Here is a 17,813-nt window from a genome sequence, read left to right as displayed (position 1 = left end):
CTAGCACATGTGCTCCACCCCGACACGCGGATCGAAAACCTCTTATCCGCCTCCGATCATCATCATCATCGCCGCCACCGCCGCCACCGCTACCGCCGCCTGCTCTTTGCGGTTATTGTCTCATGAGACCATGAGTTTTTGCAAAATCCTAGGTAGGAAAATCGGCAGTCGTGTTAGATTGAGCAAAACCAAAAAAAGGCAAGCTCTATCCCATCGACCTCAAGGCAATGTACCATGTTTTCCACAATTTACAGGTGCTTACATCTCGCAGTATCCACTTTCCAGTTTGCACCGAGTCATCAGATAAGAAGAAGGCCGCGCGATGCACGAGGCCATCTCCAATTCATTCCGCCACTCCCCGCTGCCATCCCCTTTGCCTTAACCCCAAAGCAATGGCGGCCTTCCAGCCCCTGGTTGCCTCACGTGCCCACCTTTCCCCGCTCCTCCCCGCCCCCGCCGCCTCCTCCGCCGTGGCAGCCACCTCCTTCCACCGCCGCCGCTTCTCCGCCATCGTCGCGGCGGCGGCCGCCCCCACCGTCACGGAGTTCGACTTCAAGGCCTACATGGGGGAGCGGGCGGTGGCCGTGAACCAGGCGCTGGACGCGGCCATCCCGGCCGGCGAGCCCCCCGCCGCGCTCCACGACGCGATGCGCTACGCGCTGCTGGCCGGCGGCAAGCGCGTGCGCCCCGCCCTCTGCCTGGCCGCCTGCGGCGTCGCCGGAGGCCGCGAGGCCTGGGCCATGCCCCCCGCCGCCGCGCTCGAGATGGTGCACACCATGTCGCTCGTCCACGACGACCTCCCCTGCATGGACGACGACGACCTCCGCCGCGGCAAGCCCACCTGCCACGTCGTCTACGGCGAGCCCATCGCCGTGCTCGCCGGCGACGCGCTGCTCTCGCTCGCCTTCAAGCACATGGCCGACGTCAGCTCCTACCCCGCCGACGTCGACGCCGACAGGCACGCCGCCCGCGTCGTCCGCGCAGTCGGCGAGCTCGCCCGCTGCATCGGATCGGAGGGCCTCGTCGCCGGCCAGGTCATTAGATTCGATTCGATTTCCTCATTCACAAAGTATTACCAAATGTGCTAATTCTGCGAATCATATACCTTCCTAACAAGGATGATTTGCATAGGTATCTCTATATACATTTACATCAGGAATTGAATTATCCATTTATCCTTAACACAGATGTGCCACTGAAGCTATCACGTTTCTGAAAAAAAAATATAAAACGTCTCTCTACTTTTATTTCAGGTTGTTGATCTAGAAATGACTGGCTCAACTGAAGCTGTACCGCTCGAACGCCTCGAGTACATCCATCTCCACAAGACTGCTGCATTGCTCGAGGCCTCGGTGGTTATCGGTGCAATCATCGGGGGTGGCTCGGATGACCAGATTGAGCGGCTGCGCAAGTACGCGAGATCCATAGGACTGCTGTTCCAGGTGGTTGATGACATCCTTGATGTTACAAAGTCGTCAGAGGAGCTAGGGAAGACTGCGGGGAAGGACCTGGCGAGTGACAAGACGACGTACCCCAAGTTACTAGGGCTGGAGAAGTCGAGGGAGTTTGCAGAGAAGCTGCTTTCGGATGCAAAGGAGCAACTTGCTGATTTCGACAAAGAGAAGGCAGCGCCGCTCTTGTACTTGGCCAATTATATCGCCTATCGGCAGAACTGAGCTAAGGTGATGGACTGATGGTTATTCTGTTGTTCATCATTGATTTGTAACTTTGTAAGGTCATTAAGTTTGGAATTTCTGGAATATCCAAATCCTTCTTATATGATATATACTAGATGTAGTGTTGTAGATGGTGTCATGAGAATATTTAGTTGGCAAATGCCAGATGAGAATATTTAGCTGGCGAATACCGATATCCCATTGAGATGGACAAGACATTATAATGGGAATCAGCCTTTATGTCGTATACTTTCTGGATGATGGCCAATCTGTTGATTTTCATTGCTTTCTTTTTTTCTGTGACAACTGCATGTATCACATTATTGCTTTGCTCCTTGCTTGCTAGAACGTTCAGCAGCGAATAGCATGTTAAAATCAAAATTTTCTATCCTAGGTAGTTCGAAATTATTACTCCCTAATCCCTGTTTTAATTTGTAACTCGTTCAAACATTGCAATTCTTTTTTTTATATGGTACATTTACTGATTAACATGGGAGGGCGCAGTTTTTGACATGTTTCAGCATCTGTGAATGCTTAAGTGAAACTAGTATTGTGCTCCATCACATCAGGTCATGTCTACTTAAACTGCACATAGCCCTCCAACTGGCTCCAACAGTCTGTGCAAGAGTTATGTTTAGTATTGTTTGCGCAGATAGAATATGTGAGCTAGCTGCAGTTACATATTTGTTTCATTGCTGATTTCTTGAGAATGAAAATAAAATTGGAGAATAATGAGTCATGATACACGTTCTCGAATGTGAATTACTGAATATACAGAAAACAAAGACCATATTGGTGTCTCCAATGTCGTAATCAACTACTCATGTCAAATATGAATGCTTGCAGTCATGTTTTGATTGAGCACCATAGTTTCTGTTCATGTCTATTTTATACTTCCATGAGTGCTGCACACTTAATTGTCTTCTGTGCTTAAATCAGGTTGCTTTTACATTGCCTGCCATTGTAAACTTTCTTGTCTGAAAGAATGAGCTAGTCTGTATTCTACATTTCTGTACTCAAACATGTCTGAGTGTTAATCAACTCCTTTAAAATGATAAATGTATCTACTTGCATAAGCTTTGTCATACAAGGGACATTGGTATCGAATTGTTGTCTTGTGTCCTTCCCATAAAATTGTCTATTGTCTTTAGGTTTTGATGGCTCAATAGAATAATCCAAACAAAAGGTTAGTATGTGTCTATTGTCTGGATGTTTTGCCCTCTGTTTATGGAAAATTCATAGATGAAACTGGTAGTTCATCACTTCATCATATATCTGGTAACTTAGGCTGCCAAGTCTTTCTCCTAAATTATTACATTGATGAAGATTAAAAGTAGAGTATGATGTATTTGTTCATGATATCCTCATTCTGATGTACATTGCTGGAATCTGACAGTGATCGATGACCATTTAAATGAATGTATAAGATTTATTTGTGTGGCCATATGTATGAATGCAACCATTTTTCTAGTGACCACTCTAGTTTTATGCCCATGTCTATCAGCACTAATCCTATGCAGCTGCTTTATTTTTTATGTCCTTATATCAGATCAGTTTTACTTTGCATGTTATTATAAACTTTCTTGAGTGAAAGGGTGAAACTCAACAAAAAATCTGTTTTAAAATAAATAAACATTTAGTTACGAAAGTGTAGTGAAATTATTTAACTGCCAGGAGACTACGGTAGTGTGTCATTTCATACCTTAGTTCCTGCATAAGGATTCCGGTATAGATTTTTCTGGTATAGATTCTGGTATAGATACCACTAGGGCTTGGGCAAATGTTTCATTGGCGTGCTACAAGCTGCAAACGATCACCAGTTGTTTCTTTTGTTTGAACTGGATGGTACCAATAACAAAATTATTTGAACTGGATGGTACTGATATATTTTTCAACTCAGAGATAATGCTGCTGGACTTGACTTTTTTCTGTGTTTACATCCCTTTTTGACTTTTTTTTATTATTATGGATTTATGCTACAATTAATATTGCGCCTACACAAGAAATACGGTAGTACCATTTGGATTAGGTTCGCAAGATTTTGCAAGTTACACAGGGCGCAGTGTATTGACAAAACCATGTTACTATATCTTGCCTCTTCTGCTTTCTGAAGTGCACATGGGGTGCATATCGCGTGGTTGGGAGTTTATCGTTTAAAATCTTGTTTACTGTTGACTTGAAGGCTGTGGAGCATGTGGTTGATCCAGCACTTCTCCCAATCCTACCATGGAGAACGGGATCGGATCATCTCAGTATCTTCTCTCCAGAATACTCTACTGTATATCCACATCTGTTCAGGTCCATAAACTGGTATGAGGTTAACTGGCTGCTCACAAGTTCCAGTCTTAATTGAGATCATTAACCGAGCAGCTCTCTACAATCAAGTGCAGATTTGAGTTTCGGTAAGTTACCCGAGTAATTTTAGTGCATGCATCTCTAGTCTTCATGTTCCTTTCGAAAACCCTTATTCATGCATTTCATATTCAACTGTTTGCCTGAAATTGTCATGACATCTTCTTCATCTCTTGCAGCTTCGGGATTCAGGAGCCGGCGGTCGATATGGCCTCAATTGCGCAGTTTATTGCTGTGATCCTGCTACATCTCTGCATCGCGTCCTCCTTACAGTTCGATCCATTACGCCTAAGCGAGGAAGAGCACGACTACCTCCGCTTCGCTGATGTCAGACGCCATTGCCAGTCCGTGCTCTCCTCAGCCACCGAGCTACCCTACAACACCAACCGTCCCAACAACATGAAGAACCAGCTATCCTTCGAGAAGGGTGACTGGAGCCAGGACGCCGGCAAAGCGCCTCTAATCCCATTCGATGGTGGCGAGGTGGCGAAGAAGGACGCTCAACGGTTGCCTGACCCTCTGTCCCTCGCAACATTCGTGCTCACGCATGTTGAGGGCGACTCGGAGGACCGTGCAAGGGCAGCAGCCGTTAATGTCAGCGGCGTCCTCGTCCTTACCATCGCTCGAAAGAACGCCGGGCTGGACTCGGGGCCCCACATATCGGTCGTGTCGCCAGCGTTGAACCTTTCGGCCGGAAGCACCAGGCTCCAGATTATATTTGAAGGCGTGTACACGGAGACAGCAAAGGGCAGTAATGGTGACGATGCCGGCGAACGGGTGCTCTGCATGGTCGGGAGAGCTGTTCTGCCGAAGCGCAGCACCCATGGCGTTGACCCGTGGGACTGGGCCAAGAACTCCGGCCGGAGGAGCTTCCAGCCGCCGGCCACCGCTGACAACAACATACTGCTCGTGCTAAGGTATCCGAAGAAGCTGACACTGACAACCCGAGCGGTGTTCGGCAAGATGGAGAGCACGAGCTCCGTGTCGGCTGACTCCTACTTCGACACCGTGCACCTCATGTCAGCGCTCATGTCGTGCTGCCCGTACCATTTTCGACCCGAAGAACTCGCCGCCGGAGTGGGTGATGCGCTCTCTGCGGGCGGTGCGGACAACGTGGTGTCCAACCGTGCAAGGGATGCATACAAGGCAACCTATCCGTGCGAAGCTCTTAACCGCCACGCGTTCAGTGGACAAGACATCACCGTGCTCCCTGGATGGCACTGCAACTCTACGGCGGGAGCGTCGTGCCACGGCATCGGGCCGTTCGAGATGGACCGGGCAGAAGATGCTGATGTGCTCGCCGGGGTTCGCATCATAATGCAGGACCTCCAGTGCATGGAGCAGCAGGGCTACGGCATGGGCGGCGCGGCCGGCACCGCGATGGTTTCGGTGGTGTTCCGCGCCCTGTCCCCATGGGAGGACACGGGCACGGCAATGTCGCTGTCCGGGCTGAGCGGGAAGACGCTGTCGGCGGAGGGGGTGTGGAACGCATCGACAGGGCAGGCCTGCATGATGGCATGCCGCGGCACGGTGGGCAGGAAGGCGTGCGACTTCAGGGTGTGTCTGTTCTTCCTGACCACGATGTCAATCACCCGTCTAGACACCATGCTGGGACAGATAAACGCCGTCGACGCTGGCGGCGGCGTGGTACACCCGCCCCTTCTGTCGTTCCGGCAGCGCATGAGTACCCCACGTCTCTGGGGATTCAACCCTGACGCTGTGCCGTACAAGTACAACTACACGAAGGTTGACCAGGCCGTCGAGCTGCGACAGAGGAGTGGATCGCCGTTCGACTTGCGCAAGATCGTCCCACAGTCTCTGCCCCTGAGCTACCCGAAGAGAAGCCCGTCATCCTTCTCCCTGGCTCATATGCTCACTCTCTTTTTCTTGACCGTTCCAGGCATGTTCCGACAGGAATGGAGTGAGCAACCGGTCCTTCACTTGGAGGTCTTTTTCGTCGGGCAGCTCATTAATCCCTATACGCCCTCGGACGCCTCATCAGGCATACAAAGAAATGAGACTGGATTGCAGGGGCATCCGTTGCTCCTCAATGTGTCAGCCGAGCTCAAACTGTTTCAGGGCAGCCGGCCTCGAAACCCAGTAATGTCTTTGGAAGGCGTGTACAGTCCAGACGACGGCCGGATGCACTTGATCGGCTGCCGGGATGTCCGTCTCCCGCGGCGAAACTCTTCGGCCACGGCCAGCAGCAGCAGAGACTTGCAACTCGAGGAAGGAATGGACTGCTCCATCGAGGTGAAAATCGAGTACCCGCCAACCACAATGCACCGGTTCATCATGTCGACGGCCAAGGTTCAGATAGCGAGCACGAGGATGGCTGCGGACTCGCTGCATTTCGACGCGCTGAAGATCAGGGCTCTACCTGTCAATTACCCGCAGCAGCAGCCGGGTGGGTTCTACCGAGGCGTCATCAATGGCGTGCTCTGCATGTTACTCTTGTCAGCCACCATCGTCTCTCTGCTCGCCCAGCTGCGGTACCTCCAGTCGCACGCCGATGTGGCACCGTACATCTCCCTTGTCATGCTCGGCGTCCAGGCTCTCGGTTACGGCATGCCGCTGGTCACCGGCGTCGAGGCAATCCTGGCGAGGGTCACCTTGGGTGACGCTTCCACGGCCCCGTCTTCCGGCCGGACTCCCTACTACATGTTCGACTGGGGACGGCTGTGTGAGTCCATCGACCAGGCGGCGAAGATCCTTAGCCTCTGTGCGCTCGTCCTCACGCTGCGTCTCGGACAGAAGGTGCAGCAGTCGAGGGAGCACTTGGCGGTGCGGTCGCCTCTAGACCCGGCGCGCGTGCCGAGCGACGGCAAGGTGTTCGTCTACCACTGCGGCGTTCACCTGGTCTTCTTCGTGCTCATCCTCGCGCTGAACAGGGGGGCCGTGACCGTGGAGCAGCAGGTCGCGCTGATGCAGGACCTGTTCCTGCTCCCGCAGGTGATGGGCAACGCCGTGTGGCGCGTCAACTGCAGGCCGCTCAAGGGGAGCTTCTACGTCGGCGTCACCGCCGTGCGCCTGCTGCCGCACATGTACGACCACGTGCGGCCCACTGATGAATTCGTCAGCGCACGCTTCTCAGGCAGGCAGGACTTCATGGATGTTGTCAGCGGCGGGCGATTCTTTGTCAAGGCTGGTGACGTGGTGATGCCGCTCGCCGCCATTGCGCTCGCGCTCGTGGTGCACGCCCAGCAGCGGTGGAATTACGCGATTGTTAGTAGGATGGGCAAGCCGGAGCAGAAGAAGCTGCAGCACATCTTCTAGCGCCTTCTTTAGGCGAGTGTCAGCGTTCTTCGAAGCATGGTTAAGATGCTGTAGTAGTTTGCACGAACTGAAAACAACTCATGCGAAGGGCATAGTTCTCAGACTGATATCTAGAAGGCATATGAGAAAATTCACTGGTCTTCATTCGAGATGTCCTAAAAAAGAAGGGTTTCTGTGAACTCTGGATTGAATGGATATTGGTAGTTTAGACGGGCAAAGTCTAATATCAATGGCGAATATGGGGAATATTTTCGCACTTATAAAGGGTTGCGGCAAGGCGGCCCTTTATTCCTGCTACTTTTTTTTACAGTTGCTAATGCTTTGGGAGCTATGACTACGGCAGCTAGAGACAGAGGTCACTTGGAAGGCTTGGTTCAACATCTGGTGTCAGGTGGAATCACGCATTTACAGTACGCAGACGAACATTGGTCTTTTCTTAGAATTGATTGATCAATCTATGATTACCATGAAGTTTCTGCTGTATTGCTATGAGGCAATGTCAGGTTTGAGAATTAATTATCAGAAAAGCGAAATTTTTGTCCTTAGGGTGGGTAAAGAAGAACAAGAGCGTGTGGCTAACTTGTTCAATTGTGAAACTGGGGTCTTCCCAATGAAATATCTGGGAGTTCCAGTTTCTGACGAAAAGCTGCTGACATCCTACTTTGATTTCTGGCCAAATAAAATTCAGATGAGGTTAGGGATGTGGTAGCCGCTGTCCTTGGGCTTTAGGAAGATTTTGATTGGCGTGCTACAAGATGCAATTGATCACCTGTTGTTTGCTTCGTGTTCCTCTTTTTTGCTTCTGCTGATTTTTTATTCAAGATCGGTGCTTATACCTTTTCTCTTTCTCTCGAACTTATACCTTTTAGTTTGCAGGTTTGTCGATCCAGGACTTAGGAGATACAGTAGTACCATGGTACTGATAACCAAATTGTATGAACCTAAACAAGATTTATGCTACAATGTTGAATCTAGGAGATACAGTAGGACTTAAGAGAATATTGTGTTACCATCCCTGTTGAAAGGGTTTATGCTACAAAGTTGGACCTAAACAAGAACTACGCTAGTACCTTTTGGACTAGGATTGTAAGAATTTGCATGTTACATAGTGCGCAGAGTTTTCACAAAACCATGTTACTATATCTTGCCTCTCCTGCTTTCTGTAGTGCACATGGGGCCATGGGGGGTGCATATCGCATGGTTGGGGTTTTATCACTTAAAATCGTGTTTACTGTTGACTTCAAGGCTGTGGAGCATGTGGTCGATCCGGGGCTTCTCCCAATTCTGCCATGGAGAACGGGATCGGATCATCACAGTATCTTTTCTCCAGAATACTATATTGTATTCACATCTGTTCAGATCCATAAATCAAGTCTGAAGCTAAACTGGCTGCTCACAAATTTCAGTCTTAATTGAGAGAACCAAGCAACTCTCCAGAGTGAAGTGGAGATTTGAGTTTCAGTGAGTTATCCGGGTATTTTTTTTAGTCCATGTATCTACAGTCTTCATGTTTCCTTCGAAAACTCTTATTCGTGCATTTGTATTCAACTCTAGTCTCCCCCATGTTGCTTGCCTGAAATTGTCGGACATCTTCATCTCTTGCAGCTTCAGGATTCAGGAGCCAGCGGTTATTATGGCCTCAACTGTGCAGTTTCTTGCTGTGATCCTGCTAAATATGTGCATCGCGTCCTACTCCATACACTTCGATCCAGTATATATAAGCGAGAAAGAGCACGACTACCTCCGCTTCGCCGATGTCAGCCGCCATTGCCAGTCAGTGCTCTCTTCGGCCACCGGGCTACCCTACGACACCAACCGTCCCGACCGCCTGAGGCGCCAACTATCTTTCGAGAAGGGAGACTGGCGCCAGGACGCCGGCAAAGCGCCTCTGGTGCCATTCGATGCTGGCGACGCGTCGAACAAGGACGCTCTCCGGTTGCCTGACCCCCTGTCGCTCGCTGCATTCGTGGTCACGCATGTGGACGGCGGCGAGGAGCACCGTGCAAGGGCAGCCGTCAATGTCAGCGGCGTGCTCATCCTTACCGTCAACCAGAAGAGCGTCGTGCCGGACTTCGGCCCCGACATGTTCGCAGCATCGCCGGAGTTCAACCTTTCTGCTGGTAGCATCAGGCTCAAGATCATATTTGAAGGCGTGTACACGGAGAGGGCGAAGGGCAGTGGCGAAGACGACGCCGAGCGGGTGCTCTGCATGGTCGGGAGTGCTGTTCTGCCGAAGCGCAGCGCCGACAGCGTTGACCCGTGGGGCTGGGCCAAGAACTCCGGCGGCTGGAGCAGCTTCCAGCCACCGGTAACTGCCGACAACAACATACTGCTCGTGCTACGGTACCCGGAGAAGCTGACACTGACAACCCGAGAGGTTCTCGGCCAGATGGGGAGCACGAGCTCCCCGTCAGACGCCTCCTACTTCGACACCGTGCAGCTCAGGTCAGGGCTCATCTCGTCCGGCGCGTACAATTTTCGTCCCGAAGAGCTCCCCGCCGGCGTGGGTGACGCGCTCCCTTGGAATGATGCGGACAATGGTGCGTCCAACCGTGTAAGGGATGTGTACAAAGGCAGCTACCCATGCCCAGTCCTTAGCCGGTACGGTCGTCATGGACAAGTCATCACCATGCTCCCCGGCTGGCACTGCAACTCCACGACTGGCGCGTCTTGCCACGGCATCGGGCCGTTCGAGATGGACCTAGAAGCAGATGCAGACGTGTCCGCCGGGGTTCGCATCATATTGCAGGACCTCCAATGCCAGGAGCAGCAGGGGTACAACATGGCCGGCGCGGCTGGCACCGCCATGGTATCGATGGTGCTCCGTGCCCTGTACCCATGGGAGGACCGGGACACGGCAATGTGGCGGACGGGGCTGAGCGGGAAGACGCTGTCGGCGGAGGGCGTGTGGAACGCATCAACAGGGCAGGCCTGCATGATGGCATGCCGCGGCGCGGGCAGGTTGACGTGCGACTTCCGGGTGTGCATCTTCTTCCCGACGACGCTGTCAATCACCCGCATGGACACCATGCTGGGACTGATATACGGCGTGGATGCTGCAGGCCGAGTGGCACAACCACCCCTTCTGTCGTTCCGGCAGCGCATAGGCTCGCCGCGTCTCTGGGGCGACTACACCCACGACGGCAAGCCGCTGGTGCCGTACAAGTACAACTACACAAAGGTCCAGCAGGCCGTCGAGCTGCGCAACAGGAGTGGATCGCCGTTCGACTGGCGCAAGGTTATTCCACAGTCTCTGCCCCTGAGCTATCCCAGGATAGATGACGCCAGCGATGAGATGAGGAGCCTGTCCACCCTCGCCGACAGGCTCATTCTCATTTTCTCGACCGTGCCCGGATTGTTCCGACACGAATGGATTGAGCGGCCGTTCCTTTTCTTGGAGGTCATCTCTCTCCAGCAGATCATTGATCGCTATACCTATAGGCCGCACTCGGGAAAAGAAGCAAGCTCTGAGGGGCACCGGTTACTCAACGTGTCGGCCGAGCTAACCATTTCTCAGCACCAATGGCCTCAAAACTCAGTAATGTCTCTGGAAGGCGTGTACGATCCAGAGGACGGCCTGATGCACTTGATCGGCTGCCGGGATGTCCGGCTGCCGCGGGAAAACTCTTCCGCAATCAGGGACCTCCAACTGGAAGAAGGAATGGACTGCTCCATCGAGGTGAAGGTCGAGTACCCATCCACGACGATGCACAAGTTTTTCATGTCGACGGCGAAGGTTGAGATCGCAAGCACGAGGACGGCCGGCGACCCGCTGCATTTCGACGCGGTTAAGGTCAGGGCTCGACCTTACAACTACCTGCAGGAGCTGTCCGGTGGGTTCTTCCGTGGCGTCGCCAATGGCGCGCTCTGCATCGTGCTGCTGTCGGCCACCGTCGCTGTCGTGCTCAGCCAGCTGCGCTACCTCAGGTCACACGAAGACGTGGCGCCGTACATCTCCCTGGTGATGCTGGGCGTCCAGGCTCTCGGGTACTGCATGCCGCTGGTCACCGGCGGCGAGGCGATCCTGGCGAGGGTCACCCTGCGCTGGTCCGGCGAAGGCGCGACGGCGCCGTCTTCCAGTAGCAGCGTTCCCTACTACATGTTCGACAACGGACGGCTGTGCGAGGCCATCGACCGGGCGGTGAAGCTCCTCAGCCTGTGCGCGTTCTGTCTGACGCTGCGCCTCGGGCAGAAGGTATGGCGGTCGAGGGCGCGAATGGTGGCGCGGTCGCCGCCGCTGGACCTGGCGCGCGTGCCGAGCGACGGCAAGGTGTTGGTCTACGTCTACGGCGTCCACCTGGCCCTCTTCATGCTCATCCTCGCGCTGAACAGGGAGGCCGTGACCGTGGAGCAGCAGGTGGCGCTGATGCAGGACCTGTTCCTGCTCCCGCAGGTGATCGGCAACGCCGTGTGGCGCGTCAACTGCATGCCGCTGGAGGGGAGCTTCTATGTCGGCGTCACCGCTGTGCGCCTGCTGCCGCACGTGGTCGGGCCGCGCTACTCGGGCGAGCAGGAGCTCGTGGACGGCGCCAGCGGAGGGCGTTTCTTCGCTAAGGCCGGCGATGCGGTGATCCCGCTCGTGGCCGTCGGACTCGCGCTGGTGTTGCACGCCCAGCAGCGTTGGAATTATGCGATTGTTAGTAGGATGGGCATACCGGAGAAGAGGAAGCTTCAGCACATCTTCTAATTCCCTGTTCGAGAGCAGGCTGCAAAAAGTTTCTCACGTGTTTCATTCTGCTAAATCCCAGCATCTCTTAGCCTCACTAGATGGCCCGTTGCGCTACTGGCGCAGTGGGTGAAATCAGGACAATACTCAAGCCATAAGATACGTTACATATATAAAGTTCAAATACAATGTTGGAGCATTCATTAACCAGTTCATAAAGAATTTTCATGCGATTTTGTGAATACAATGAAACAGTAAGTATGCAGATAGAAATGATGATCGCGATATCTTGATTGTAAGAGAAAAGCAACAATAATTTGAGTACCATAAGCAACTGGAAGCACAAGTTAAACAAAATAATGTGTCCCACAACTAAGAAGCCTTTTATTCTCACAATAATATGGCAATGGAAGTTTTCCAGCATCATCACATAGGTATGAAGGAACTTATGAACGGCCCCGGCCATGGCCCCGGTCCCGGTCTGGCTTTGGCGGTGGCGGCGGCACCCCCTCCGTCGAATCGACGAGGGGGAGAAGAGGGTTTCCGCGGTTGCGTTCCATGGGAGGTGATGTAGTGCCGGTGGAGGAAGCTGGGCGGCACGGTTACTTGCCCGGGGCCTGAGGCTCTCCGTCGGTAGCCATGGAGGATTCGGTGGAGCGCTGGTGGCCTCCGCCCCTGGTAACGGTTCGGCGGTGGTACGCATGATCCGCGTCGATGTCCTCTTCCTTGGTGATCCGGCAGGAGGGATTAGCGGCGTGGAGGCTGCTGATCTTGCTTTGTTTTTGGTGGTTGTCCTCGGGTTTCTCGCATGCGAGGATAAATATCTTCTGGAGGTCAGTTTGCTTTGATCTGGCTGGAGAGATGAGTTCCGGAAAGCTCCACTGGTGAATGGAACGGTGCATCTTTTGTCTACAGTTTGCTGGATCGGGTGGTCTTCGGTCGCGCGTGCCCATGTTTTTATTCTGACCGTTTGGTTCCGGAGGGAGCGACGCGAAGCTCTATTCTGTGTTGACATCAGATGAATTTTTGGTCCATGGTGAAGTCAGAAGAAAGAATATCATGAAGGTCGGATTGGTGGACTGGCTAAAGGAGGTTCGAGTCTCCGTGATGCTAAGGGACCTGCTTGGCGTTCCGGGCTCTGCAGCAGTGATATGTATGTGGGGGCGGCAGCATAGGGAAAGTTCAGAATCTTACCTCTCAGGGTGAAAACCCAAAGTCTGGCCTTAACTGGTTGTGCCAGGCAATGTTCTTGTTGGAGGCATTGTTTTGAGAGTGGAGACTATCTTCAGGGTGAAAACCTAAGACCTTTGGTCGGGCGACGGCAGCGCTGTTGCACTATTCCCTTCTTGAAAGCGTCGCTTTTGGAGAGTCTGTACTTCTCACGGTAGTGGTTGTATTGCTGTTGCTAGGTCTAGATGGCTATAGGCGGGACTTTTATTTCTTAGTTTTCTTTACTCTTTTTTGGCTGTGTGCATCCGTACTACCATTAGGATTAGGGTGGGGCGTTGTTGCAGAGGCTGGCTATAATTAGTATCTTTTAATATTAATATATTTCCTTTATCTAAAAAAATGTATGAAGGAACTGAATACTACAAACGCACCAGTCTGTAAACAAACACGAGGCTAGAGTAACATGTTAGAGCTGCACTGATATGAGTTGACGCTGACTCTCCCAATCAGAGAGGTTTTGATTGATTTAGCCAGTTACCATGTCTTGGAAGCTACCTCTCTGGTTTTCAAAGGGTGTAAGCTACATCAAGAATTACTCCAAAGATATGCCTTGTTTTTTTTTTAAATGTATGCAGACTATAAATTCTAACACAAAATAATGTTTCATCCAAATTCTTCACTGTTGACATTCAACTAAGCTAGATATTTAGTATTTTTGCCATGGTCATCTTTCTAACAAGCAATCAAAACATCCACCAAACTTTGGGAATGAGTACATGGTCCAGAAAATGAAAATTTTCAATGGGAAAGACAACACATGAATGTTTATAAGATTATATCCTCTGTTATTGAGCTAATGCCGAGCTGTACAAAAGCACAATTTTCTCGAAATCACTAACAAAATACAAGATCTGACAAGCCTGAATTCACTGCCCTCTCAATTGGAGGCACATCGTTCGCTGCCTCTGGAGGCATTGAAGCGATTTGCGGCAAGCATGACATCCTTCACGAGTACGTCATCATGAGTTGAAATCAGGCAGATCTCAGGATAGACAAATCGGACGCTAGGCGAGGCAGCGATGAGCGGGGCAGCCAGATCAACAGCAAGCCTAGAGTGGAACCTTTGAAATATCCCCCCCCCCCCCCCCTAGTACATTGCATTGTGATAAAGTATTTGTTGAACTATTGGTACCAGTTTTCTATAATCGCGCGCGCCCGGAGGAGGTCGTGCTGACCTTGAATTTTGAGTTGACCGTGGAGGTCCGCTGCGCCGGGACCGGCTGGGCGTCGTCGGATGCGCACCACCCCCACCTCCGATTCCTCCTATGCCGGCCTCAGATTTCACGATGGTGGTGCTCGTGGTCGGATTTCATGGGATTGGAGATGGGGAGCTGGGGATGAGGTAGATGATGTAAGAGGAATAGAGGATAGCGATGCAGCCCTGGACCACTTGAACCCGTCGTTTGACCCGAAGCGATGGCATCTCGCATGTGCGCGTGGTCCCCGCTTTGTCCCACATGCATACGCTCTGCTATTCTAAGCCGTTTGATCGGGATCCAACGCGTGCTAGATGTGAGCACTCCCTAAGACAAGAGAGAGCCCCGGCAGGAAATAGAAATCGGGTAATTGTAAATTCAAACTACTTAGCATATGTATGGAATAAACTATTTAAGCATCTACAATTCATTTCAACCGTTATAATTTGATTGGAACACACAAAGACACAATAATATCCCTTACAAAACCATCAACAAAAGTATATAACTGCATATCTAGAAATCCGGAGCCCTCATTGCCTCATTCATCGCGGTCTGTGCTTGTACTTCCAGGCTCAGCACAAATCTGCGGCTGTGATGCATTGTTTCCGCAGTCTTTTCAGCCATTTCAGATCTACTCTAAGCTACCGGTGGCACTCACTGGATTTATAGATGAACCAGGCTTGGCGGGAAGGTAGCTAACGGTAGGAAAAAGAAGCGGGAAAGAAAAGAAAAGGATGCGCCAAAACATGACACATGGTGTGAGGGAAAGAATGGGTCCACGAAGAATAAAATTGATCACACAGTTCTTTTGGAGAAAAATGTTTGTGTTAGTTCATACACGCTTTATTTTGAGTGAACCGTGTGCTAAATTTTTGGGTTGCGGGCCAGCGGAGCTAGGGACACATCGGCTTTTTCGAGGGTGAGCGTTCGGCCACACAACATATGAAAAAGGCCTTTCATATGCCTAGGAGGATTAACAGACCCGATCGAATGTCCAATTTTAGATTAATATGGTGTCTAAATTGTTGAAATGAACTTGAAGAGCTTATTGTTGAACAAAAAATTGTTAAATTTCAGAAATGACAAACTTTTTGGTTGACACAAGAAGCTTACCACAACAAGAAGGTCCACAACCGAAAGTTTGGCTATGAAGATGGTTGAAACGGAGAAACATTTGGTTTTTCCATTGGTGTACAAACTTATTGAGTTGGCTTTGATATTACTGGTGTCAACGGCATCCGTTGAGAGGGCTTTCTCGGCAATGAAGATAATCAAGTCAAAATTGCGTAACAAGATGAAGAATGATTGGTTCAATGACTTGATGATATGTTACACGGAGCGGGAGATATTTAGGGAACTTGATTGTGATGATATTGCTAAACGGTTCCAAGCGATGAAGACAAGGAAAGGACATCTACCCAAAAGGCTTAATCCTAGTTAGGACATGATTGACGGCATGCATTTGGACACGGTGCATTTGGACATGTGTTTGCACAAGCTTTTAGGGTCAAGCATTCAAGTTTTGATATTGTCTAGTACCGATGAACATTTGAGCTTTATGGTTCATCGTTGTAAATGTTAAAAATCTCGTATTTAGTAATGCATATTTCCATGTGCTATTATGCATTTTTATGTACGATGTCCATCTTTATCCATGAAACCTCTTGTTGAGGGTTTATTTTTCTTGTCGAATGTCTATGTTAGTTGATGTGTATGAGATTTTTTTTTGTCACTCTTCAGCCTGCCCAGGCTTTGAAAATTTTCTGGGTCCGCCTATGCGTCGTGTCCGTCGGCGCTGCTACCTCCTCCAAATTGTGGTCAGTTTGGTCCTGCTTGATCTTGCCCTGCCCCAGTACTGGCTCCGACATCTCACGAGCACATCCACAGGTGACGCTGCCTCCTATGATCGTGATTTTTGTCGATTTCGTTAACCATCACTGTCTAATAGGTAGTTACAGGATTGCTTGTGGAGTTATGTTACTGGAGTGCGTGTGGAGTTGTAGTGCTTAGTTGGATTTCTGGTTTTGCTTTCATGTTGCAGGTTCAGATGTGCTGCACACCGAATGTTTGTACAAATGCCTGATGAGAAAGATTGCACATAATAAATTAATAAGCTGGTAGTTACAGTAGTGATCGTGGTTGCAAAGCATGCAACATCTGAATGAGGCATTTGAGATCTGAGAGAGCAGCTCGGGAGTATGAGGCGCTTGTGGGTTTCCTGAATGCTGTAAATCTAAGTGAGGCCTTTTACAAAAGGGGATGGTGTCTCAATAGCACAGAAACTTTGTTTCAGAAACCTATACCGTGTCTCTGATTAGGGTAAAATTCAAGACAGTGCGGCCAAAGAAATTTGGAACAATTTGGCTCCAAAGAAAGAGACGATGTTTATGTGTCTTCTTAGTAAAGAAAGATTGAAGGTCAGGGCTATTTAAGCTTCAGAAACAAATAATTGATGATGGCCTTTGTCCTTTTGGCTGTACTGATAGTGAGATCGTGGATCACTTTGCGTTGCGCTGCTGTTGAACAGAAGCACTTCTTCAGAAGCTGGGCCGATGTATCCATTATCTAGATAATGTGACACATATCTTCGATGCATAGAAAATATGGCTAACTGCCAAGAAGAAAACATCTTGGGGTTTAATGATCACCGATGTTCTTTGAACAGTTTGCCTTGGATTAATTGCCAAATATTGCCAAAATCTTACCCCCGTCTCGCTCCTCTCGCCCCCCGCGCGGGCGAGCAGGGGCGAACCCTAGCCGCCGCGCCTCCCAGCCCGTTTCTTCCCCCTCCCTCTCGGCGCTGCCGGCGGCGCGGGCCGCCGTGCGTTGCCTGTGCGGTGCCGGCGGCGGCGGGCGGCCTTTCCCCGCGAGCGCGGAGCCCTGGCGCGGCGCAGGGCGGCCCGTGGCGGTGCACCTCGGCCTTTGGCGGCCTGATGCGGCGGCGTGAGATCCGCGTGTCGGGTGGATGGAGGCGCAGCGGCGCCGTCATTGGCGGCGGAGCGGCGGTCGGGAGGGGTGGTGGCGGCGTCCGTTCGGCCAAGATCTGGGCCCCTTTCGGGCCCGATCTGGGCTTGGCAGGCCGTAGGCCCCTGGTCCGACCTTGCGGTTCCCTGGTGGCGGAAGAGGCTCGTCGGCGGTGGCAGGGTGGTGGCGACGCCATGGCCGGCCCGTCGCAACTTGGCGGCGAGGACTTCACGGGCCTGTTTGGGCTCGGCCGGGCCAGGAGGGGCCTGGTTTGTCCTTGCTGCTTCGTCCGGTCGGCTGCCGTGAAGACCGCAGGTGGTGGTCGTCCGGTGGAGGTTGTTCCCTCCCGCCGGTAGTGGTGTGCTACCCCTGGCCCTGCTGTCTCCCTCTTCTTCCTCTAGGCCTTGCGCCGGTGTCCACGGCGAGACAGCGATGAGGACTTCAAGACCG

At 51.4% G+C, this 17,813-nt stretch overlaps 1 protein-coding gene across 1 annotated transcript; it reads left to right on the top strand.

Moving 5' to 3' along the window:
* The first annotated feature begins 335 nt into the window (after nt 1-335).
* Nucleotides 336-1,923, top strand: LOC124673819 (geranylgeranyl pyrophosphate synthase, chloroplastic-like). The gene is made up of 2 exons (XM_047209859.1): nt 336-1,034; nt 1,254-1,923. Exons 1-2 carry the CDS (start codon nt 393-395, stop codon nt 1,674-1,676), a joined length of 1,065 nt encoding a protein of 354 aa, XP_047065815.1. The 5' UTR covers nt 336-392; the 3' UTR covers nt 1,677-1,923.
* The last annotated feature ends 15,890 nt before the right edge of the window (nt 1,924-17,813 follow it).

Source organism: Lolium rigidum, chromosome 7 (genome assembly GCF_022539505.1).
Source record: "Lolium rigidum isolate FL_2022 chromosome 7, APGP_CSIRO_Lrig_0.1, whole genome shotgun sequence".
NCBI classification, from domain to species: Eukaryota; Viridiplantae; Streptophyta; class Magnoliopsida; order Poales; family Poaceae; genus Lolium; species Lolium rigidum.
Note: the sequence above shows the minus strand (reverse complement) of the source record. Positions and strands in the feature narration are given on the sequence as shown.